At 40.6% G+C, this 25,387-nt stretch overlaps 1 protein-coding gene across 1 annotated transcript in view; it reads left to right on the top strand.

Moving 5' to 3' along the window:
* The window catches only part of PARP6 (poly(ADP-ribose) polymerase family member 6), a 206,470-nt gene that overhangs the window by 68,729 nt on the left and 112,354 nt on the right, over positions 1 to 25,387 (top strand). The window contains exon 3 of the mRNA XM_053717311.1: positions 25,268 to 25,362. Within this exon, the coding sequence (XP_053573286.1) occupies positions 25,268 to 25,362 (95 nt within the window). The remainder of the gene's footprint in view (positions 1 to 25,267; positions 25,363 to 25,387) is intronic.

Consider the following 25,387-nt stretch of genomic DNA (forward strand, 5'->3'; position numbering starts at 1 on the left):
TATCTGATAAAGTCAGATATCTTAACATGGCCTCAATGTTCTTCTGCAACAGCTCCTTATAGTTCTTCCTGATGTTGTTCTGTTTCAATAACAGGCTCCTGTTGTACATCAGATATACACAGTGGGAATCTCTATGTATGTGACACAGGATTGTTGAGCTATTATATAGGTGGCTGACTTGTTATACATGTGCCCGTTTTGCAGCTTTAATGTTTCTGTAATAAGATTTTATTTATTTCTGTCATTACACAAATCTGGGGCATTTCAATTGAAGGTTTGGGGTGGGCCCTTTGCGAGTTTATATCTCACTTCTTTTACCCAAGTCCACTTAAATGTTTTTACTAAAGGCCATTAGGTTTGATAGGCCAATTGATATGACCAAAATATTCATATCCAACGTCACTAATGAGAAACTTCAGCAATTATTCTGCATTGTTGGTGTCTATGCTCCCTACTCCCTCTCCCCCCCCCACGCCAAGGTGAGCTCCTGGTGGGCTATATTCAACATATTTTATATACAGTATTGTATTTCAAATATTCTCCAGCCTGGTGAATCCTTCAGCGGTATTAATCCGCTCTATAACACTAATTCACCTCGTTCATATCACGCACCTCTTTAGGTTTAAGAGTCACCTTCTATGTCACAAGAGGAAATTAGTGTTCTAATTTGTTTATTGCTGGAACCTCTCCGTTTTAATATGTCTAAATCTCTATAAACCAATATACAAAGAACAGATTACATGTAGTATACCATGCTAACTTTCCTCATTTATACCATATATTTTATTAGGTACAAGAGTTACCTCCTATGTCATATGAGGAAACTTGTTATACAAATTGTTAAAGGTTAGAACCTCTTAGTTGAGATAGTTTTTTGATGTTGTAAGCACTGTACTTTTCATACTGTATGACATTACTCTAAATATTCCAGTTTAAAGTATCTTACTAATAGGCAGTTTATTTTTGTAAAGAGGTACGTCAGTAATTTTGAAAATATACAAAAACTTTAAGGTATCAAATTGGTTCATCACTCTTGCACTAGTAATGGTTACTGTAGTACTTATACATGTCATGATATGTTATATGAGTTCAACTAATTTCTGAAATGTTGCCTTGGAATGCAGGTGAAATATTTTTGAGGGATATTGTATATTAAGGATTGCTGATTATTGTTTTCCCTTTTTTCTGTTATTGAGATGATGCACCTATTGTACTGACATGTATCTTGTACTACTAAATACCTTAAATAAAAAAAACTTTGATTTAAAAAAAAAAACAATAAAGGGCTAAACAGTTAGCAGAAGTAAAGCTAGAGTAAGGAAAGTGACACACAAGTATTCTGAGTCGTGATCCAGTAGTAGGTAAAGATGCAGTCATGAGTCATTCACTAAATTCAACAGAAATAATCATCACAATCAGAGGACAGAGAGACTGAATCATTACAAGGGCCCTGAAAAGTGTCCAAACATTGACAAGCAACAACTGTGGTCAATAGTGAAATCACTTTAAAAAACTAAATACCCAGCCTGAATTGGACATTCAGAGACGTGATGGTAATTGAAAACATGGTGTGACATTACCCTCTAGAGTCTAAACATGTTTTTTTTAACCCTTTTCTGCAAGGGTTAAAGTGTCTACATCGGAACACGATCGTGTGCACGATCGCGAGATTTCAATTATTGGATCGGGTCTGGGGGGCGTCCCTATAACCCTAGGAACGCCCTCCAGACCGCGATCAAATCCAGGAAGCGCAGAAGGCTTCAGGACAGCCGTTGGCTATGACGTTCTATTTCGTCATAACGGCTCTAAAGCCCAGTGTAATTATGACGGAATAGAACGGCAGAACGGCGATAAAAGGTTAATGAGACTTGTGAAACAACTTGACCAAACAAGGAGTAGGACATTTTATTTTTTTAAAACTTCTTTTTTTTATTGAAGGATTGAGGACATATAAACAAGGCATTTTTTTGCACAGATATTACAAATATAATACATCAATGTACATTGTTATTGCGTGTTATTATACATTGGATAAAAATGAACATTACCTGCTCCATATATAATACGTGGTATCCTCCATTTAAATTATTAAATGGAAATCTTAACAAGTAGCATAGAAAGAAAAAAAGAAAACTAAGACAAGTATCCATCATCAGAGTGTACTTGAGGTATATGAGGTAAAGTGGTATAAACTGACAAGAGGTGAGAAGTTGAAAAAATCAGATCAGTGTACAATTGACGACAGGGCCCAGGCAACAAATGCAGGTGTGGAGAGAGAAGGAGAGAGAGTGAGAAAGAGAGAGAGAAAGAAAGAGAGAGAGAAAGGGAAGGGGTGGAGGTGTGTCTCTTCTAAGAATATTACTGTATTTTGGAATGAGGATTAGCACATATTTTAACTGGAATCCAAGATCTTTCTGCCCCAGTGACGTGCAGTAATAGGAGGCAGGGGAGGCAGTGCCTACCCTGTCCAATGAGGGAAAAAAAGATTTGAAATAATATTTATTTAAAAAAAAAAGTGTTTTTATTTTATTAATTGTTGGCCACAACCACCCTCGCCCCAAGGGTACCCCCCCACCCCCGATGGCTATTACTGTTACTCAGTAGTCTGTGCGCTACTGCGCTTGCGCTGCAAAAGTCACCAGGCATCATCATCATCCATTGTTGCGCAATTAGGAGGCAGTGAGCCGGTCCGCTGCCCTCCATTAATTGCGCAACATGGATCTAACTAAGTGTGTTGACAGCTATAAGTGAGCTGCGCCACCCACTGGTGACTCGCCGGGTCCTCACACAAGCTCCTATGGAGGCGGTTCTCAAAACCGCCTCCATGATGAGCTAGTTCCCCTTGAGCCAATCATCATTCAGCAGCACTGCGGGGAGGCGTGCCTGCTGGGCTGCTGAATGACAGGTGTGGGTCATGTGACCGTTTGACACATCGCGCGCGCCGAGACAGACTGGCAGTGGCAGGAAGACTGAGACTCAGGAGTAGAGTGTGGAGACGGAGAGAGTTGCTGAGGTGCTGCTGAGCAGATTAGTCTGCGTGTCCGACCGACCGTGCTGCTAGTGCCACTGCCTACCTAGTTGTGGCTGTTTTTGGAGGAGGTAAGTCCTGCCCTGGAGGACTGAGGACTGTGCTAGTGTGCTGCTGCCTGCCCTGGACTCTGGAGGGGACTGAGGGACTCAGGGTCTCAGAGGGACAGGAGGAGGAGGACGGTGGTCGTGGACAGAGGAGCAGAGCCCCAGTGCCACGTGGGTGGACCCGGTCCCAGTGGAGTGAGTGACAGTCGTCTGAAGTTCTGAGACTCTTCTTTCTCAGGTAAGGAGAGGAGAGGACCACCAGACCACTTAGGTTAAAAATTTTGTCAATGTTCATAATGTGGGTGGTAGACATTTTTTTTTAATATGAATATACAACACATCTTCAAGTTCAAATTCTCACTAGTACCATTTTAAATTATTTTTGAATTCCTTCCATTATATATAATGCAGTAATATTTTGTAGTTGTACACTTACAGCTTGCTATTTTATTTGGTAGATAAAATGAAATGAATGAAAAACAAACATAAATTAATTAACACATCAACAGAAGATAATGAGGGTTATGTATATACATATAACTCTCAGTATCTTCTGTTGATGTGTTAATTAATTTATGTTTGTTTTTCATTCATTTTATCTAGTAAATAAAATAGCTGTACAAAATATTTTACTTACTGCATTTTATATAATGGAATTCAAAAATAATTTAAAATGGTACTAGTGAGATAAAATAAGGTACAAAAATCCTTCATTGAAAACATACTTGATTGGTTGTCCAACTTGTCTAAAAGAGATCACTACAAAAAGCTAAGTTAAAATACTATTATTATTATTATTATTAAAAAAACATTAATAAATTTAGCAGCACTGCACACTGATACTGCCCTGGAATGCCTATATATACTGTATGTATGCAATCACCATCTCTCTCCCCTCTGTCTCTCTCTCTCCCCTCTCTCTCTCCCTGTCTCCCTCCCCTCTGTCTCTCTCTCCCCTCTGTCTTTTTATCTCTCCCCTCTATCTCTCTCTCTCCCCTCTATCTCTCTCTCTCCCCTGTGTCTCTCTCCCCTGTGTCTCTCTCTCTCCCCTGTGTCTCTTTCCCCTCTCTCTCTCTCTCTCTCTCTCTCTCTCTCTCTCTCTCTCCCCTCTGTGTCTCTCTCCCCTCTGTCTCTCTCCCCTCTGTCTCTCTCTCCCCTCTGTCTCTCTCTCTCACCCCTCTGTCTCCCCTCTGTCTCTCTCTCTCCCCTCTGTCTCTCTCTCTCCCATCTGTCTCTCTCTCTCCCCTCTGTCTCTCTCTCTACCCTCTGTCTCTCTCTCTACCCTCTGTCTCTCTCTCTCCCCTCTGTCTCTCTCTCTCTCCCCTCTGTCTCTCTCTCTCTCCCCTCTGTCTCTCTCTCTCTCTCCCCTCTGCCTCTCTCTCTCTCCCCTCTGTCTCTCTTTCTCTCCCCTCTGTCTCTCTCTCCCCTCTGTCTCTCTCTCTCTCCCCTCTGTCTCTCTCTCTCTCTCTCTCTCTCTCCCCTCTGTCTCTCTCTCTCTCCCCTCTGTCTCTCTCTCTCTCCCCTCTGTCTCTCTCTCTCTCTCTCTCCCCTGTGTCTCTCTCTTTCCCCTCTCTCTCTCCCCCCTCTGTCTCTCTCTCTGCCCTCTGTCTCTCTCTCTCTCCCCTCTGTCTCTCTCTCTCTCTCTCTCTCTCCCCTCTGTCTCTCTCTCTCCCCTCTGTCTTTCTCTCTCTCTCCCTCCCACTCTGTCTCTCCCTTCTCCCTCCCACTCTGTCTCTCCCTTTCTTCCACCCCTCTCTGTCTCTCTCTCCCCTCTGTCTGTCTTTCTCTCTCCCATCTGTGTCTCTCTTTCTCTCTCTCCCCCTCTGTCTCTCTCTCCACTATGTGTCTCTCTCTCGTCTCTCTCTCTTCTCTCTCTCTCTTTCTCTCTCTCTCTTTCTCTCTCTCTGTCTCTATCCATCTCTCTCTCCCACCCCCTCTGTCTTCTCCCCCATGGCCTCTTTCTCTGTCTCTCTACCTTCTGTCTCTCTTTGTCTCTCTCTCCCCCTCTGTCTCTCTATTTATCTCTCTCTCCCTGTCTCTCCCACCCCCTCTGTCCAATTTACATCTAATATCTAATTTCCTTCATTCTCTTGATATCCTTTGTTGAAAATCATATCTAAATATGCTCAGTAGCTGCTGATTGGTGGCTGCACAATAGATACCTCATGTGATTGGCTTACCCATGTACATTGCTATTTCTTCAACAAAGGATATCTAAAGAATGAAGGCATATCCTAGCCAGTGCCTCACCTGCCTCTGACCTCACTGCACGTCACTGTTCTGCCCCAGAGTATCCTTACTAGTTTACAAAATACTGTAATTAGTGGCCTCTTACAAGAGTCTGAATTATGTCTAATCTCATATCCTGGATGTCTTTGAACTACATTAGACCATAATTAAGTGAGGGTAACATTTACATATGGCTGTGTAAAGGGACATTAAAGTCAAAATTAAACTTTAATGATTCAGATAGATCATGCAGTTTTAAGAGACTTTCCAATTTTATTTCATTGTACAGTTGTGTACAGTCTTTATATATGCACATTTAATGTTGTAGATGTCAACAGTATGCAGTAAAGAAAGAAGTAACCAAAGTGCATTTCTTACCAGTTCTGCCAGGGATAAGGTGATATCCCAGTGGTGGTGTAAGGAATTGATAAGTATGAAGATATTGCTCTAGGCAGGGCCGTCTTTAATATTGACTGGACCCTGGGCAAAAATTTTCTTGGGCCCCCCGCCCATGCAATTTCGCTCTCCACCCCAACATCCCAAAAAACAACTAAATCAATTTATTTTATCTTTTTTTTTTTAAATGATTAGCCCAGCAGTGGATCATCCACTGTTGGGCTAATCATTTAAAAAAAAAAAAATGAAATAAATTGCAATATGTGTATAAGTAAATAAATATATAAATTCCTCCACTGCGGATTAATTTTAAATATTTACTAATTAATTAATTAAATGTTGGTTTTTAATTTATTTATATTTTTTTTTTAAGTACATAAATATTTAATGCAATGCACGGCATCGCATAGTAAAAATCAGTGACGGACCTAATGTCTACAGGGCCCCGGTACAAGAATTTATTTTGGGCCCCTCTAAAAGCATCTCAACAGTTTTGGGATATTCACTACATATTTATTGTTTAGACAGACACTGTACAGCAAAATTACCACTTTCATGAATACCAAGGGAATACCTAACATAACAAACTCCCCTAACCCATATACACACACACTATCCAGAGCATACACATACGCATGTACACAAAAACACACACTCTCCATAGCATACACATACACATGTACACACAAACACACACTCTCCATAGCATACACATACACATGTGCACACAAACACACACTCTCCAGAGCATACACATGTGCACACAAACACACACTATCCAGAGCATACACATGTGCACACAAACACACACTTTCCAGAGCATACACATGTACACACAACACACACACTCTCCAGAGCATACACATGTACACACACTCTCCAGAGCATACACATGTACACACAACACACACACTCTCCAGAGCATACACATACACATGTACACACAAACACACACTCTCCAGAGCATACACATGTGCACACAAACACATACTCTCCAGAGCATACACATGTATGCACAAACACACACTTTCCAGAGCATACACATGTACACACAACACACACACTCTCCAGAGCATACACATGTACACACAAACACACACTCTCCAGAGCATACACATGTACACACAACACACACACACTCTCCAGAGAATACACATACACATGTACACACAAACACACACTCTCCAGAGCATACACATGTACACACAACACACACACTCTCCAGAGCATACACATGTACACACAACACACACACTCTCCACAGCATACACATACACATGTACACACAAACACACACTTTCCAGAGCATACACATGTACACACAAACACACACTCTCCAGAGCATACACATGTACACACAAACACACACTACTGAGCACACACAAATTGATGTACACACTCTATATAATCCAATATTAAAAATACAAAGTATGTGTGCACTGTGCAGTATACGTAGGTGTGTCTGACCTGTAAGGGAGAATCCTGACATTTGGAGAGAACAAGATCAGCTGTGGATCATCTAATCAATCAAGCTGATGCTTTTCAATGTGATTCTGGTGTGAGGTTAGCTGGTTATATAGATTTAGGGCTGGTTCAAGAGATTTAGGGCAGCCAACAGGAGCAAAGCAAGGTAAAGACATGGAGCTGCAGACAAATTTAAGTTTACTGACTGGAACAGCAGAACTACTATGGGAAGCTGTAAAATCTGAGACAGAGAGAAAAAATCTATAAAAATAAACCTTACCTTAACCTCTTAAGGACATATGACGGAATATTTCCGTCATAAAACAATTGAGCAAACTGAAAGCTGTGTCCTTAAAGGGTTAATGTATGAAGTATCAGCATGACACTATACATCAGCCACAGAAGCACAAGTCACTTCCCTCTCACCATGCACTAGACGCTGCTGCATGGGGGAGGGGCGTGTGTGCACTTATTCTTCCCACTGACACCTTTCTACAAAGCACTGTTCCCCTAACAAACTTCAGTTAGTTGATCTGAGGGCCACAGCAGAAAGAGAAAGGCTAAGGGGACAAGCAGACTGGATGCTGTCTGTCCAAGGCTGCAAGGATACAGTGTGAGACAAGTCACACAGCCTCAAGATGGAAGAAAGCAGTGTCTGCAGCTGCACAGATATTCAAATCCTCACGTGCCTGCCGCTCCAGCTTTCTGCTGCATGCGCCTACAGTCAGCCCTACCCTGAACAATCCCCACCACCAGAGCAGTTACCTGGTAACAGTGGTAAACCCAGCAGGACATTTTCTTATGCAGTGGGATTGGCTGGATGTCGAGTTAAGGCTTAGCATTCAGTGCTGCACAGTGCACACCTAAAACAGCACATGACGCTAGCTTGGCATGTCACATGATACCGGCATGGTCTGGCACAGTTTCTCACAAATAAATATAAGCAGAGAACTTTTGACTGTGATAGTATTAGGACTGACTGTCTGTGTTAGGACTGACATCAGCAGCCTGGCATGAACCAAAAAAAAAGGACTCTTTTAGGACTCTTGGGCCCCACAACAAAGACTGGGCCCTGGGCAGCTGCCCCTTTTGCCCTGTGTTAAAGACGGCCCTGGCTCTAGGTCTTTTCTTACCGTTTGCTGGATTGGGGATAACATCCTGATGAGAGACAAACTGTAGTTCCAAGTCTTTTATAAAACACTTGCTAAAATGTAGTGATAAACCGATGATCAGAGTCTCCATCTGTAGACCATGTGCTTGAATGACCTGTCAAATGCAAAGCTAACTCTTTAGCTGATAGTAACTTAGGAACAGCGTGTACTTGCTTGGAAAATATCATGGTACAACCCTCAGGTTCTGGAAGGTGTACAATAAAGTAAAATAAGACAGGTCCACAGTTGTTTTGGTTAGCCTTAAAGGGGCAGGAATTTGGATAGAACATAGAATTTTAAACAACTTTCCAATTTACTTCTATTATCAAATTTACTTAATTCCCTTGTTATCCCTTACTGAAGGAACAGCACTGCACTACTGGCAGCTAGATGAACACATCTATTTATTCAATCACAACAGAGAAATGTGTGAAGACACCAATCAGCAGCTAGCTCCCACTAGTGTAGGATATGTGCATATTTTTTTAACAATGGATACCAAGAGAACAAAGCTCATTTAAACATAGAAGTGAATTTAAAAGTGTCTTAAAATTACATGCTCTATCTGATTCATTCAAGCTTAATTTGGACTTTCCTATGCTTTTAAACATTTTCTTAAATATACAAAAATAAAAAAGGTGTCTCATAGGGCAGAAAATACCATTCAATCCAAGTGAAACACTGCTCTAAATGATGTTCTTGCAACTAAAGAGCATCTCCAGGTGCAATTAAAACAGGTTATTGTTGGTAGCACCCACCCAGATGACTTATTATGTTTACTACAGCAATTAGAAAGCAGATAAAGCCTAATGAGTGCATAAGAATCCGAGTACCAGGGCCGCCATCAGGGGGTGACAGGGGTGACTCCTGTCAGGGGCCCAATGGGCCAGGGGGGCCCATGAGGCAAGAACTAAAAAAAAAAATATATATATATATATTTTTATTTTTATTTAAATGTTGGCAACCACCAGTGGGTACTACAGCAGAGTACTAATTGAGCATGGGAAATGTTATTACAAGGAGTAAAGTATTAGCAATTGAGAGGATTTCTGAGTATGCACTAAACCACTATGCACAGTTTGAGACAGACTTGGCACTTTGTACAGTGTGTGTATTCTGACTCAGATAGTTGTAATAATGATCTATCCCTTGCTGAGACCTCTATGCCTGGCCTGTATAAGAAGATACAATCACTGCAGACAATCCTTGTCAGATAGCTGAACTCACCAATACCTTGTTCATCCACAAAGTTGCTTTATTCTGAATATCAGGTTACAGCAGATAATGAATACAGCAGATGAATGAATGGTTAAAGTATTTTGCGGTCAAAAGATGATACTGATCGTAGCTTGCAATGTATTAACATGAGAGCTTGTTACATGAGGCTGTTAGCTGCAGCCATGACACAGGAAAACATCATAAAACTACAAGGGCGGAGTAATACACACAAAGGAAATGCATAATAAGGTCAGGGGTAAGATACTGGAAAACAGGAGCATTACCAAAAAGTGTCAGTAGATGGCAGTACAGAACAAACACAGGGAAGCCTAGAAAACAATGGCATAAAAATATATGATTTCTTAACTATAACAACATGAACATAACAGAGGCTATGTAATATTCTATGCCTCATTGAGGCAGCACACTCCCCGTCTGGCATAATAAATGTCACTATTTAAATCATAACGGAAGTTATGCATAACAGTGTAATTTGCAGAGATGTCTTGAAGACCTGAAAGATATAAGGAGAACATACATATAATGCAACAACAACAATAAATAAGTAAATTCAGTCTCCAAAGGGCAAGAGCAAGATAAGTTCCGTGATCGGTCTGATGAAAGTTTTTATAGTCCCTTTTCTTGCAACTTTCACCTCCACCTTACGCACCTTTCCATCATCACTAGGAATGCTCTTTATAATCAGTCCCATGGGCCATTCGATTCTTTCAGCTTGCTGGTCCTTGAGGAGAACAAGATCTCCAACCTTGATGTTAGGGTTCAGACGTTGCCATTTCCTGCGTCCTTGCAGAGTAGAGAGATACTCCATCTTCCAACGATTCCAGAAGCAGTTGGCAAGGTGTTGTACTTGCTTCCACTGATTGTAGCACAGATTTCCTGTTTTAAAGTCTCCAGGGGGAACAGGAACAGACCCAAGCTTCTGGGTAAGAAGAGTAGCTGGAGAAAGGAGAGTTGGGGCCTCTGGATCTACAGAAACTGGAACAAGTGGTCTTGAATTGATTATGGCAGATGCTTCTGCCAGGAAGGTGGTTAGAATCTCATGGGTGAGTCTTGTGGATTTCAAGTCCATAAGCATGGAGTCCAGTATTTTACGTGTGATGCCTATCATTCTCTCCCAGGAGCCACCCATATGGGAAGAATGAGGAGGATTGAAAATCCATGTACAGCCCTTTTCAGCTAAAAGGTCTTGAATTGGCCTAGAGTTGAGATGTAGCTCTCGACAGGCTCCAACGAAATTAGTTCCACAGTCAGATCTTAATGTTTTGACTGGTCCTCTGATGGCAAGGAATCGCCTTAGAGCATTTATGAAACTTGAGGCATCCATATATTCTATTACTTCAATGTGTACTGCACGCACACTCATGCAAGTGAACAGCACTGCCCATCGTTTGCTATTTGCTTGGCCACCGGAGTCGAACACTACCCTGATTAGTTTTGGCTTATGTGGATGATACACTCCAAAGAAAGGCAGGTACCAGCACTCTTGGAGTTTTTGAAGTGGTGGAGCTGGCTCGGAATGATCATTGCCAAAGAATGGGTTCAGGTTAGCTATAGGACTGTTTTTTGGAATGACCCTCTTGTCACGGATACATTTACTTTCTGAGCCAAAGACATCCTGTTGTACACTGCGTATTATGAACAGTTCACTTTCAGCAATATCCTTTGCAGAAAGAAACCTTTGTCACACGTGCCAATCTTGACAGTGAGCATCTGTGGGTTTTGTGTGAAAGCAGTGTGCAATGTGGACTAACCTTGCAATGGTACGTACAAGCCTTGTCCACTTGGAGAAACGTTCAAAGTGTTGACAGCCCAAGATGAGTCTTTGTTCAGTTCTGGTGACAAGGGTTTTTTCTTCAGAACGAATCTCTGGATCGTTGTCAGGTTCTAGAAGACTGAAGACATCAGCTGTGGTTTCTTCTGGATGATCCAGCAGGAATTCAGGGCCTGCTAACCAAGAAGAATTTGCAAAGACACTTGCAGACACTGGCCTGGTGGCATGATCTGCAGGGTTAATTTCAGATGAAACATAATGCCATTGTTTGGGCTTAGTTGATTTCCTGTCTTCAACTGACAAGGCTATTTTGTTGTCATCACTTGTAGTACAAAACACTGTGGTACCCAGATTGTCATCACAAAGGATAGGAGTAACATCAGGTATTTGGATGATGTCAGGAGGCTTCTCCCTTACTTCATGATGGCGAGAGCACTGTTTGAAGTGGGATGCACGTCCATTTTCTGATATGTAAGTTTTGAAGGAGTGGATCTCAGATAACGTACGCATACTATTCAAGCATACATCGCCCACTATCACCCAGCCTAGATCAAGTCTTTGTGCATAAGGGGCATTGTCAGGTCCATTGCACTGCTCGCGTACTTTATGTACTCTGAGAATGTCTCTTCCTAGCAGGACCAAGATTTCAGCATTCATGTCCATTACTGGAATCTCATCAACAAGCTGCCTTAAGTGAGGATGGTGATAGGCAGCCTCTGGAGTAGGAATCTCTTCCATTTCGTCTGGTATCTGGTCACGCTCGACTAATGTTGGTAGGGGTATGCCTTAATTTCCTTTGATATGAGAGACCATGAATCCATTGGCCCTTCTGCCAAAGGCCTCTACACGACCAGAACAGGTTCTGAGAGTATACAGTGTTGCATGACCCTCTATGCCGAAGATCTCAAAGAATTTAGGCTTAACCAGGGATCTGTTGCTCTGTTCATCTATTATAGCATACATCCTAGCAAATTTCTCAGGTTGATCCTGTGGATAAATCTTGACTAGACATACCTTGGCACAGCATTTGTCGTCTAAGCCTTCTCCACAGACTTCTGTGCACGCAGAGGAAACACTCGCTGTGACTGGAGCACGACTTTGTTGCTCCCAGCCATGAATTGAGACAGGGGTGGAGTCAGTATGCTGCTGTGGGTTGTCTGGAAGTGGAGTAGGATGCATAGCTGTAGCGTGTCTGTCGCTACTGCATTCTGTGCACTTTATAACATCTTTACAGTCTTTAGCAAAGTGACCATAAGAAGCACAACACCTATAGCATACTCCAAGTTTCTGAAGAATCTCCCTGCGCTCTTGTAAAGTCTTTGCCCTAAGCCCACAACATTTCTTAAGAGGGTGAGGCTTCCTGTGAAAAGGGCACTGACGATTAGGGTCTTTATCTCTCTCGTCCGAGTCACTCTGGTTTGCAGGAGAGGATACGGGTGATGAGATGTCTGTCCTTTTAACAGATATTGCTCTATTAAAGTCTCTACATTTAGCTGCCATGTTATCATACCTTGATGATGTTGGTAAGGATGATGAAGCAGGCAAGTTGGGTTCGCAGAAGCTGAAGCTGGGATCGTTTCTCATCCAGGCTTGATCGCTGATGTACCTGCAAAAGTAGGAAAAAGGATACGTTATAGTCTCTTTTGTATCTTGAGCCCTGTTGTGCCCATTTCTCTTGCAGGTTATATGGCAGTTTAGACACCACAGGATTGACACCATGAGCAGTGTCCAGAAAGCTTAGTCCAGGTAGACGTGGGTCTGTCTTTGCCAACTCTAGCTCCATGAGGAGGTCACTTAATTCTTGGAGCTTGCGATAGTCTTTGTTTCCTATTTTTGGGAAGTTTTGCAGTCTCATGAACAGAGCGCTTTCTATGGCTTCAGAGCTACCATAGGCTTGCTCAAGTCTTGCCCATGCAGCAACAAGGCCTGCATCTGGGTGGTCAACATGTACTGTTCTCAGTCTTTTAACACGATCTGCAGATTCCGGCCCCAGCCACTTTATGAGCAAATCAAGTTCCTCCTTGGTTGTAAGCTTGAGATCAGCGGTAGCAGCCTTGAAGGTTGATCTCCAGGCCCTGTAGCTCTCTGGACAGTCGTCAAACCTTGAGAGGCTTGTGTTAATGAGCTCACGGCGTATCATGTATCTGGCAAAGTCAGTCAAGTCTGATCTCTCACTCTTTGGTGCCAAAGTAACTTGCGGAACCCCTTGGGTGTGAAAGTTCTTTGGTGAAGAAGGGTGAAGTTTACCAGGATAAAATGATGTTGCAAGAGCATTCAACTGTGGTGTAGTCTCTAAGGCTTCTGCTAGCTGTGGCTTGAGCTGCGGCTTGTCACTGGAAGTCACCTTATTGTCAGCGGGAGGTGATGCGGTTTGCTGCTTAGATGCACTTGTGTTGTGGATTTGAAGAGGCTCAGGCATTTGGTGCTGAGAGGTCTCTGTGTTGAGATTGAGAACAATGGTGTTAGTAGTAGGCACAGGAGATGACTCTGTATCGTTGCAAATATTATGCTTTAGCACGTATTTACTAGTGCGTTCAACTGGGTCTTCCAGATCTGCTGGGATATGGCAATCTGAATTAGTACTTTCTCCCATTGCTTGTTCAAGGACTTTCAGCCTTGCTAGGGCTGCTGCTTCTTTCTTTTCCATTTGCAAAACCTTTATTTGGGAATCCACCTTTGCTTGCTGGGCAGCTATTTGTGCTTTGCTTTGTGCTTCCTGGGCAGCTATTTGTGCTTTGCTTTGTGCTTCCTGGGCAGCTATTTGTGCTTTGCTTTGTGCTTCCTGGGCAGCTATTTGTGCTTTGCTTTGTGCTTCCATTTCTGCTTGCTGGGCAGCCATTTGTGCTTCCTGGGCAGCTCTTTGTGCTTTGCTTTGGGCTTCCATTTCTGCTTCCCTTCTGATAAAGGAGCTTTGCACTTTTTTTGATTCTGCATCAGCATGGGCCTCTATTAGCTTGTCACTTAATGTTGAACTTCTGGAGCGAGAGGATCTAGAAGAACGTGCAGTGAGCTTAGTTGATGTGGATCTATGAGATCTGGTCTCCTGCAGTTGAGCAATGCGGAACTCTGCCTTTTCTTTAGCCATTTGCACTAAGAGATCTCTATGTTGGTCCAGTGCATCAGTCCTAGTCAGTTCTGCTGAAGAGTCCTCTATATTAAAGTCCTGTAAGAAGGCTGTGTATTTTGCAGACAGCCGCTGGTAGCGTTCATATGCAGCAGATAGGTGATCTATAGAGTCTCTCAATTTGGCTGGTTGATCATTAAAGTGTGACAAAACTGACATGCATTGTGAAATTCTGTCCCATAGGTCTGACAGATTGCTGGAGTACTCATCTCTAGTGAATTCATAGTTTTCTCTGAGTTTATGTGTCGGTTTTATTGTACGTTTGGGTCTTACACTCTGTTCAGCAATATCTGCAGGATCTGCTCCCTGTATGTCTGTGGGTTCAGAGGCATGATGTATCTGCGTAGGTTCGGCTATAAAAGAGTGCTCAGAGCCTTGTCTAGACATTTTTTCAAGTTTTGCAAAAAATTGTACTGTCTCTTTAAGAAGACAAACAGCAGCTTAGACAGGTGGGGTGACAGTTCAATGCAGAGAAACAGTTTTCAACATTCAGATGAAGTGCAGTAAACTTGTGCGACATGTGCTTTCACAAGATGGCGGATGACCCTGAGCTTGATTGCAGATTAAACACACACATATACATAGCAGGCTGTAGGAATTCTATACATCTTTTGACTATTCTGACTCAGATAGTTGTAATAATGATCTATCCCTTGCTGAGACCTCTATGCCTGGCCTGTATAAGAAGATACAATCACTGCAGACAATCCTTGTCAGATAGCTGAACTCACCAATACCTTGTTCATCCACAAAGTTGCTTTATTCTGAATATCAGGTTACAGCAGATAATGAATACAGCAGATGAATGAATGGTTAAAGTATTTTGCGGTCAAAAGATGATACTGATCGTAGCTTGCAATGTATTAACATGAGAGCTTGTTACATGAGGCTGTTAGCTGCAGCCATGACACAGGAAAACATCATAAAACTACAAGGGCGGAGTAATACACAAAAAGGAAATGCATAATAAGGTCAGGGGTAAGATACTGGAAAACAGGAGCATTACCAAAAAGTGTCAGTAGATGGCAGTACAGAACAAACACAGGGAAGCCTAGAAAACAATGGCATAAAAATATATGATTTCTTAACTATAACAACATGAACATAACAGAGGCTATGTAATATTCTATGCCTCATTGAGGCAGCACAGTGTGCCTGAGTCAGACGGCAGATCACTTTCATTTGCAGAGAGGGTAGGACTTATTTAGCAAATGTTTTTTATTTCTTTGTGCAATTTCGGATTGTAACTTCAGTGTGGTAGTAGTTGTATGGTGGGGCCAGGGGTCTATAAAAACAATTTTTTTTTAGAAGCAGTGTATTTATGATTATTTGACAATGCTGTAGAAATTCTATATTTAAAACCATGCAGAAATATTTCCTCCTCAATACACAAATGGTAGGTTCCCTTTTGGAAGATATGCATTTATATATATATATACTGGTGGATTAAATACATCATTTATTAAGACCCGGCGAGTGCGTCTCCTTTTCTCTTATATATATATATATATATATATATATATATATATATATATATTACATTCCAGTTTACTGCCACTTTATGCAAGGACTTTCCAGATGCAAGGAGGCATTTTATCTAAGATTTTTACATCTGCATAAAATGTTATACTCTCAGACTAAGATTGCTCAGTGTTTGAAATGAGACAGGTTAACTTAAAACTGTTCAGTTTACACTACAGCTGACTTAATTTTGAAATACATACCAACAAGCCTAAATCCTGCAATTAACCAGATCTAATGGTATGAGTACCACAGCTTATGGTTCCACCAAGACTATATAGAGTACAGCATTTTCAAAATCCATAAGTACAGTTGACAGATGGGAGCATTTGTACACTATATTTGAAGTAGTGCTGTTGGTTGGGGAAAATGGGGAAAAAACAAACGTGTCAACCTTTTAAAAGTACTTTTCTTCATCTAGCCATCTACCCAGATGTGATATTCTGTGTATACTCTGTTACAATTATGAATATAGTTTTGGATCTCAATTGCAGTGTTGCATAAAATGAGTTTGTTCCACCTGAGTTTCTGTATTCAATGTGGATGAATACAGATTAACTTTCAGTGAAAAGTTATTAAAGGTTAAAGTTAAACTGGGCACAATGTAACAACACAAAGGCTCTGGTGTTATAGTAAACAAAGTCTCTGTTAGTTAGTTCAGGCAAGGTGTTACCTTGTATCAGATAGTGTAGAGATTGAAACAATCCTATTCAGACTTGCTGACAGGCTGCTGACACACTGAATCAGAGTAGGCTGCACTGAAGCTGAATGAACAGAGAGTGATGTCACAAAAGGGGGTGTGGCTAAATTCCGGTTTTACAATCCAGTTTTCCTCTTTGTAATTGCTTTGGTTTTCTTCTGGTTAGTTGACTTGTACTCAGGAAACAACCACTAAGTGCCAGTGGAGTTGTGGCAAGAAGGGAGCACAAGATTTTGTAATAGGAAGGTGTGCTGTGAAATATGTTGCGGTCCAATGTAGCTTCAGAAACTGCAAAGGCAATAAATACTGCAGTAGTAGAGAGGAGTTTTAATCCTTAGTTCAGATGTCCAAGTGGCTTAGAGAAAGGAGATTATGTTAGGTTTGTATCCTAAGAAACAACTGCACATACACCTGCTAGGGAGCAGTTTCAATACTAAGCACCTGTTTACAGGAAACAGGATACTCTTAAAGACAAAGTGGGAAGGGCTATGAAATGACTGACAGGAGACCTGACATGACCCCCCACCTAAGCAAGCTGTCCCACAGCTTGAGACCGGGGACGATCCGGATTTCGCCTATGGAATTGTGCCACCAACTTAGGAGCGGAAAGATTAGAGGAGGGTTCCCAGGTGTCATCTTCCTCGGTGTAGTTCTTCCAGCGCACCAAATACTGGAGTTCGCCCCTGGAAATCCTAGAATCCACCAGACTTTCAACTTCATACTCCAGCAAATTGGAAGGAACTGAAGTAGATGAAGCATTTGGAGTAGATACTCTAGTTGGTTTTGCCGGTTTCAGTAGTGATACATGAAAGGTTGGATGAAGTTTTGATGATGGAGGCAATGTCAAAGTGACTGCATTCTGGTTAACGACCTTGGCAATAGGAAAGGGTCCAATAAACAGACTACCAAGTTTTTTACTGGGTACTTGCATTTTTAAATTCTTGGTGGATAACCAAACAAGATCTCCAACCTGATAGTTTGGTGATGGTCTTCTACGCAGATCATAGTATCGTTTTTGGGTCTCTTGTGCAGCAATTATGTTGTGTCGGATTTGTTTGAATATTTCAAGTAGTGAATTATGGAACTCATCGACCAATGGTGAAGGTGATGGAAGTGAATCAGTCAGTAGTATTTGAGGATGATATCCATAATTCGCAAAGAACGGAGATAATTTAGTTGAAGAATTGGTATTATTGTTATAAGCGAATTCTGCTAGATGAATGTGTTGGAGCCAATCTTGTTGATGTTGAGAACAATAGCAGCGAATGTACTGTTCAAGCCATTGATTAAGTTTCTCAGTTTGGCCATTGGTCTGAGGATGGAATGAAGTGGAATATCTATGGTCTATTTGGAGTTTGTCACACAATTTTCTCCAAAATTGAGAGGTGAATTGAGTTCCACGATCAGTGGTGATTCTACGTGGGATCCCGTGATATTTGACAACATGTTTCATGAATAAATCTGCAGTTTCTGTAGATGTAGGTAATTTGTGGAAGGGTATAAAGTGACCCATCTTCGTAAAGAGATCTATGACTACCAGAATGGTGTTCTGTTTGCCAGAAGGAGGTAAGTCGACAATAAAATCCATTCCGATATGTTCCCAAGGTTTGGTAGATGGAGCGATAGGCATTAAGAGTCCATAAGGTTTCTGTCTTTCTGGTTTGGTAGTAACACATACATGACAGGTGTCTACATATTCTGTAATGGACCTCCTCATAGCTGGCCACCAAAACTGTCTTGCTATGATTGCTATAGTTTTATTCACTCCGAGATGACCAGAGATGGGAGAATCATGGTACATTTTAAGTATAGGTTCAACTAATATGTCAGGTAGGTAAAGTTGTTCACCATGATAATATAATCCATTGGTATGCTTTGTTACCAAAGAATGTGGAATCTCTTTGTCATTGGTAAGTGCTTTGCGTAAAGATGTTATGAAATCCTGTTGTGTTGACAGATGGATAAAACGTTCTGCTGGAATGATAAAAGATGGATTTGTGCTTTGTGTTGGTTTGGTATCCTTTCTTGACAAAGCATCGGCTTTGCCATTCTTACTGGCTGGTCGATACATGATATGAAAATCAAAACGTGAGAAGTAAAGGCTCCATCGAACCTGTCTTGCAGATAGTGTTTTGTTTTTTTGAAGAAACTCTAAATTTCTGTGGTCTGTGTATATGAGTATTGGAGTAGAAGTCCCCTCAAGCAGGTGTCTACAGTGTTCCAAGGAGTTTCTTATTGCCAAAAGCTCCTTGTCTCCAATGGAGTAATTTATCTCAGCAGCAGTCATCACCTTAGAATAAAAAGAGACTGGATGAATGGGGGAATCTATCGTTTCTCTTTGCGAGAGTACTGCACCAACTGCAAAGTCAGATGAATCCACTTCTAGGATATACTGCAGCTTTGGGTTTGGAAAACGTAATATAGGTGCAGATGTAAAACAATGTTTTAGGTATGAAAATGTTTCGGCAGCGCTAGGTGTCCAACGGAACGGAGTAGTCGAGCTGATAAGTTGTGTGAGAGGTCTTGCAATCTTGGAGTAGTTTTTTATACATTTTCTGTAATAGTTTGCAAATCCCAAAAAACGTTGCAATTCTTTTTTAGTAGCGGGTTCTTTCCATTCTAAGACTGTCTGGACTTTGTTGTCTTGCATTTGGATCCCAGTTGGACTGATATGGTATCCAAGAAATGACACCTCCTTAGTATGGAACAAACACTTCTCTGGCTTAGCGTATAATTGATGAGATCGAAGTCTTGTCAAAACCTTCCTGACATCTTTAACATGTTGCTCCATAATGTCTGAATATATAAGGAGGTCATCAAGATAAATGACAATGCATACATCAAGTAGATCTCTGAATATTTCATTGATGAAATGCTGGAAAGTGGCTGGCGCATTACATAAACCAAACGGCATTACCAGATACTCGAATAAACCGTATCTGGTTCTAAATGCCGTCAGCCACTCATCCCCTTCTCGTATGCGGATTAAATTATATGCGCCACGTAGATCGAGCTTTGTGAATATTTTAGCATCTTGTAGGCGTTCTATGAGTTCCGGTATCAAAGGTAGCGGATACCTGTTTTTGATTGTTCTTTTATTGAGTTCTCGATAGTCTATGATAGGTCTTAAAGACGAGTCCTTGTTCCTTACAAAGAACATTCCCGCTCCCGCGGGTGAGGTAGACGGTCTGATAAATCCTTTCCTCAGATTTTCTTCAAGATATTCTTTCAAATGTGCCAACTCTGGCGGGCTGAGTGGGTATAGGTGTCCAAACGGTATGGATGACCCTGGTATTAACTCAATTGGGCAATCGTACTTGCGATGAGGTGGTAAAGTTTCTGCCATCTTTTTGCTGAACACGTCCTGAAAATCAGTATATTGAGGGGGTAGTGTCGGAATAGGATCTGGAATTTGTATTAGTATATCCCTTGGGTAACAGGTTTGTTGACAATAAGTGGAGTTTAGTTTAACAGCTAGAGTTTTCCAGTTTATGCCAGGTTGGTGTAGCCGCAACCAATCTAAGCCTAGTACAATGGGAAACAAAGGTGAAGGCAATACATCGAAAACAATATACTCTGTGTGACCAGTGTGAGTTGTAACTAATAATGGTATAGTACTGTGTGTTATAGGACCTGTGGATATTGTAGTACCATCAATAACTCTAATTACAACAGGAGTTTGCTTAACCACTAGTGGAATTTTATTATTTACAGTGAAAGTCCTATCTATGTAGTTTCCTGTCGCTCCTGAATCTATGATTGCATCAATCCTTGTTCGGTTTTGGTCCCACTGTAAAAATAGAGATAGATGACAGTAAGTTGGTTTTAGATCTTTAGGCATAACAGAATGTATATAAGTAAATTTACTTCTCTTTGTACGGATAAGTAGTGGGCAATCCTTCACACTGTGATTAGGGTTAGCACAGTACATACATAATTGTTGTGCTCTCCGACGGCTCCTCTCTTCTGGCGTCAGGGGTCCTCGAATAACCCCGATGTCCATTGCTTCTGAATTACTTTTTGATATTGCTTGGGGATTAGGAGACTCTGAATAGTGAATTCGAGGTAGCCGCGGCGTGTACTCTGAGGATTGACGTTCTGCCTTCCTCTCTCTGAGACGCCTATCTATTTGCACAACTAACTTCATTAAATCTTCTAGCGTCTTGGGAGGTTCAATGCGAGCTAGCTCGTCTTTTATTGGATCAGACAACCCAAGCCTGAATTGATTTTTCAGCGCTACTGAATTCCACTGTGAATCTGTGGCGTAATGTTTAAATTCAGTGAGGTATTCTTCTGCATTTTTCTTTCCTTGTTTTAATGCTCTCATTCTTGTTTCAGCTGTGTTCTGGATGTTGCTATCCTGATACAGATCATCCATTGCTTCATAGAATTCATCAAGAGAGCTTAAAATAGGATCATCATTTTCATAGAATTGGTCAGCCCATGCCCTGGGTTTTCCACGTAAAAAGGATATTATCGTTAATACCTTTATTTTATCAGTATTATATGTTTTATTTCTTAAATCAAAAAACAAATTGCAAGCATTTTTAAACTGTCTATAGAGCTTCCTGTCACCATGAAACATATCTGGTTGAGATACTAATGGTTCTGGGATAGTTTCAGTATGACCTGGTTTTTGTTGTATTGAATCCTTTATTATTTTATGCAAAGTTTGATTTTCTAGCTGAATTTCCCTTAACCCTTGATTAAGTTGATCCACACGTTGAGAAAGTGAATTAACATACTGAGGCAGCTCTGCTGGATCCATTTCACTGTTTGGGCTTAGTATTATGTGATATTCTGTGTATACTCTGTTACAATTATGAATATAGTTTTGGATCTCAATTGCAGTGTTGCATAAAATGAGTTTGTTCCACCTGAGTTTCTGTATTCAATGTGGATGAATACAGATTAACTTTCAGTGAAAAGTTATTAAAGGTTAAAGTTAAACTGGGCACAATGTAACAACACAAAGGCTCTGGTGTTATAGTAAACAAAGTCTCTGTTAGTTAGTTCAGGCAAGATATTACCTTTTTATCAGATAGTGTAGAGATTGAAACAATCCTATTCAGACTTGCTGACAGGCTGCTGACACACTGAATCAGAGTAGGCTGCACTGAAGCTGAATGAACAGAGAGTGATGTCACAAAAGGGGGTGTGGCTAAATTCCGGTTTTACAATCCAGTTTTCCTCTTTGTAATTGCTTTGGTTTTCTTCTGGTTAGTTGACTTGTACTCAGGAAACAACCACTAAGTGCCAGTGGAGTTGTGGCAAGAAGGGAGCACAAGATTTTGTAATAGGAAGGTGTGCTGTGAAATATGTTGCGGTCCAATGTAGCTTCAGAAACTGCAAAGGCAATAAATACTGCAGTAGTAGAGAGGAGTTTTAATCCTTAGTTCAGATGTCCAAGTGGCTTAGAGAAAGGAGATTATGTTAGGTTTGTATCCTAAGAAACAACTGCACATACACCTGCTAGGAAGCAGTTTCAATACTAAGCACCTGTTTACAGGAAACAGGATACTCTTAAAGACAAAGTGGGAAGGGCTATGAAATGACTGACAGGAGACCTGACACCAGATCATTAATGTACAATTTTGAATTCACAGAATTATTTTTGTTTGCACATTTATAAATATGATTCTTTAAAAAGTGATCTCTTAATTTCTGCATTTTTTTTATCATGCATGTCACACAACGTTGATTTAGGGGATGCAAGGTGCATCAATGTTTCCTCCTGTGAGTGTTTCTGTGGGTGTCTGTCTTTATGTCTTTGTGCTTTGGTTTGTGTCTCTATGAGTGTGTATGTATTTTTTTTCTGTGGGTCTCTCTGTGAGGGTGGGTGTGTATGTCTTTGTGCATTTTCTTTGGATGTCTGTGAGGGTATGTGCATATGTCTTTGAGCTTTTTCTATGGGTGTCTCTGTGAGGGTGTGTGTATGTTTGTCTTTGTGTATTTTCTCTGGATGCCTCTGTGAGAGTGGGTGTGTATGTCTGTGTTTTCTGTAGATGTCTCTGTGAGGGTGTGTGTGTATATGTATGTCTGTGTTTTCTGTGGATGTCTCTGTGAGGGTGTGTGTTTTCTGTGGGTGTCTCTGTGAGGGTGTGTGTATGTCTTTGTGTGTTTTCTGTGGATGTCTCAGTAAGGGTGTGTGTATGTATGTCTTTCTGTGTTTATGTGGTTGTCTCTCTGTGTGTGTATGTCTTTGTGTGCTTTCTGTGAGTTTTTCTGTGTGTGTGTGTGTCTTTGTGTGTTTTCTGAGGCTGTCTCTGTCGGTGTTTCCTTTGGTGTATGTGCAAGTTTGAGTTTGTGTGTGTGTGTGTCCATTGTCTGTTCCTTTTTAGGACATTTTGACCTTAATACTGATTATTCACATTTTTCTACAGACTTTGAGACTAATAAGACCTTTCCGGAAGTCACCAATCCATAATTTAACCTTTAAATTATTGTTTAGGCAGTTCAGGGCCCTTCCTTTCAGCCACTGCATGCTGTTGTCATCATTTAGTTGGCATCTTCCTTTACAAAAAGATAATCAGAACTCCATATTTTGTTTTCTAAATCTCCATTTTTTTACAAAACTTTAGTCTACCTCATTACTTGTCAGGTCAATGTAAACAAGTGCTGAGTGTCTGTTTGGGTGTCTGTGTCTGAGTGTGTTTCTTTGCGTGTCTCCTAGAGTGTCTATATGTGAATCCTTATGTGTGAGTGTGTGTTTCAGTGTATGAGTGTGTCTGTGTGTTTGTATGTTACTACCTTTACAACATTTCCAAGTTTAAATAACTTGGTCAAAAATTGCACATGTCAAGGGGGGGGGGCCTGATCAATTCCTAGTGGCGGCCCTGCCGAGTACACATGTGGCTGAGAAACATGTTACAGTTGTGTATTTTTAGGGATGAACTTGTTGCATATACTGTATATATGTTATGCTTTCATTTTCTTATACTGAACTATTCTGAGAGAGAAACTTTAAACAAACTTCCATATGAACATAATAAAGTGTCTGCATGCCCCTTTAAATCATATGTCCTTAAAAGGATATTAAACACTATTTCATTTTCAATAAAAATGTAAAATGAGCTGGTTTGTGCAATTAGCAGCATTTTGAAAACCTAGGTTGCAAGTTTTGCTTTTTGGCCTCTCCAGAGAGCATGGGACAAAGCTAGGGTGACCATTTTGCCGCTTTAAAAAGGGACACATGAAAAATACATATGTCAGGGCTGTTTAAATAAATGTTTTGTATAAGAACCCTGACATATGTTTTTTTCATATGTGTCCCTTTTTAAAGCGGCAAAATGGTCACCCTAGACAAAGCACAATTTTTTACACAAAAGCCAAACGTATTTGTCCATTACTGCATGACTAGACTTATTTAGTTGTGACCACTGACTTATTTAATACTTGCTTTTGGTTGTTTTAGATTCCAATGTGTCACGTTGACAGACTCCCAGTTTCATTTACCTGTACAATTGAAAACTTAAATTCAATGTCAATGTTTAATAAAATATATTTTTAATTAGAACTGAAAAGTTAGCAATAACACTTCCTAAACTATTTGCAGAATCTTACAAATCCCTATTTGGGTTAATACTTGTATATCATTATTGAGTCTTAGGTGCTATGTATCAGGAAAAAAATGTTAACTAAAATAGTGGCTAGAATCCACTAGAAAGGATACATATGTACAGATACCCTTAGTCCTGTATATATGTATCCTTTCTAGTGGATTCTATCCGCTATTTTAGTATAAAATATATTTTTTACTTAAGTCGGCCTTATACTGTTTTATGTTATGTCAGTTAATAACTAGTGCAATATGATCAAGCAGCAATTATATCAAGACTACAAAAAAGGTTTATATATTTAAAGTGAATGTAAATTTTGATGCTAAAGTGCCCGGTTTTTAAAAATTCGATTAAAAACAGGGGCACTTTAATTCATCAAAATTTACATTTCACTCCTGTTGTGAAAAATACATTTTAATCTTGACAGCCCATCCAGCTTCCTCCACCCGTCGCAAAGCCTCTTCCTGGGTCTAAAATGAGGAATCGGCTTCCTCCAATCACGGCGTTAAATCAGACACTGATTCCCCCGGGGGGGAAGCCGTGATTGGAGGATGACCTATCCATCATCTCTGACGTCAGAAATGGCTTGCGACGACCGGAGGAAGCTGGAGCTGCTGTCAAGTTTAAAAGGTAAGTTTTTTTTTTCTCTCAACAGGATTGAAATGTAAATTTTGATGAATTACAGTGCCCCTGTTTTTAATCGAATTTTTTATCATCAAAATTTACATTCACTTTAAGTGGGCATATCAAATGAAAAATTAAGATCGGAGGAAATACAATCACTAGCTGGATTAAGAGGATTCATGGTATGTGGGTTTTTTTGTTTTTTGTTTTAAAAAGGCATAGAATTGGTTTATGAAGCACAATTAACAAACTAAAAATATTTTAGACTTCTGAACTTTAACTCAACCATAAAATAAAATATAAATTGCAGTCAGATGTGCATCTCCATAACACCTGGTTTCAAATCTCCCTGAACCTTTTTACTAAATTGTTCTGTTTATGTTTGTGTTTTTTTCCTTTTTCCCCAATTCTTAGGGTACCTGCTGTGCTGATCTATACAGACACCCCCAACTAGATGCAGATATTGAAGCTGTGAAGGAGATATATAGTGAAAATGCTGTGTCTGTCAGGTATGTAAGCAAGACAGTTATTTAT

This window comes from Bombina bombina, chromosome 6 (assembly GCF_027579735.1).
Source record: "Bombina bombina isolate aBomBom1 chromosome 6, aBomBom1.pri, whole genome shotgun sequence".
NCBI classification, from domain to species: domain Eukaryota; kingdom Metazoa; phylum Chordata; class Amphibia; order Anura; family Bombinatoridae; genus Bombina; species Bombina bombina.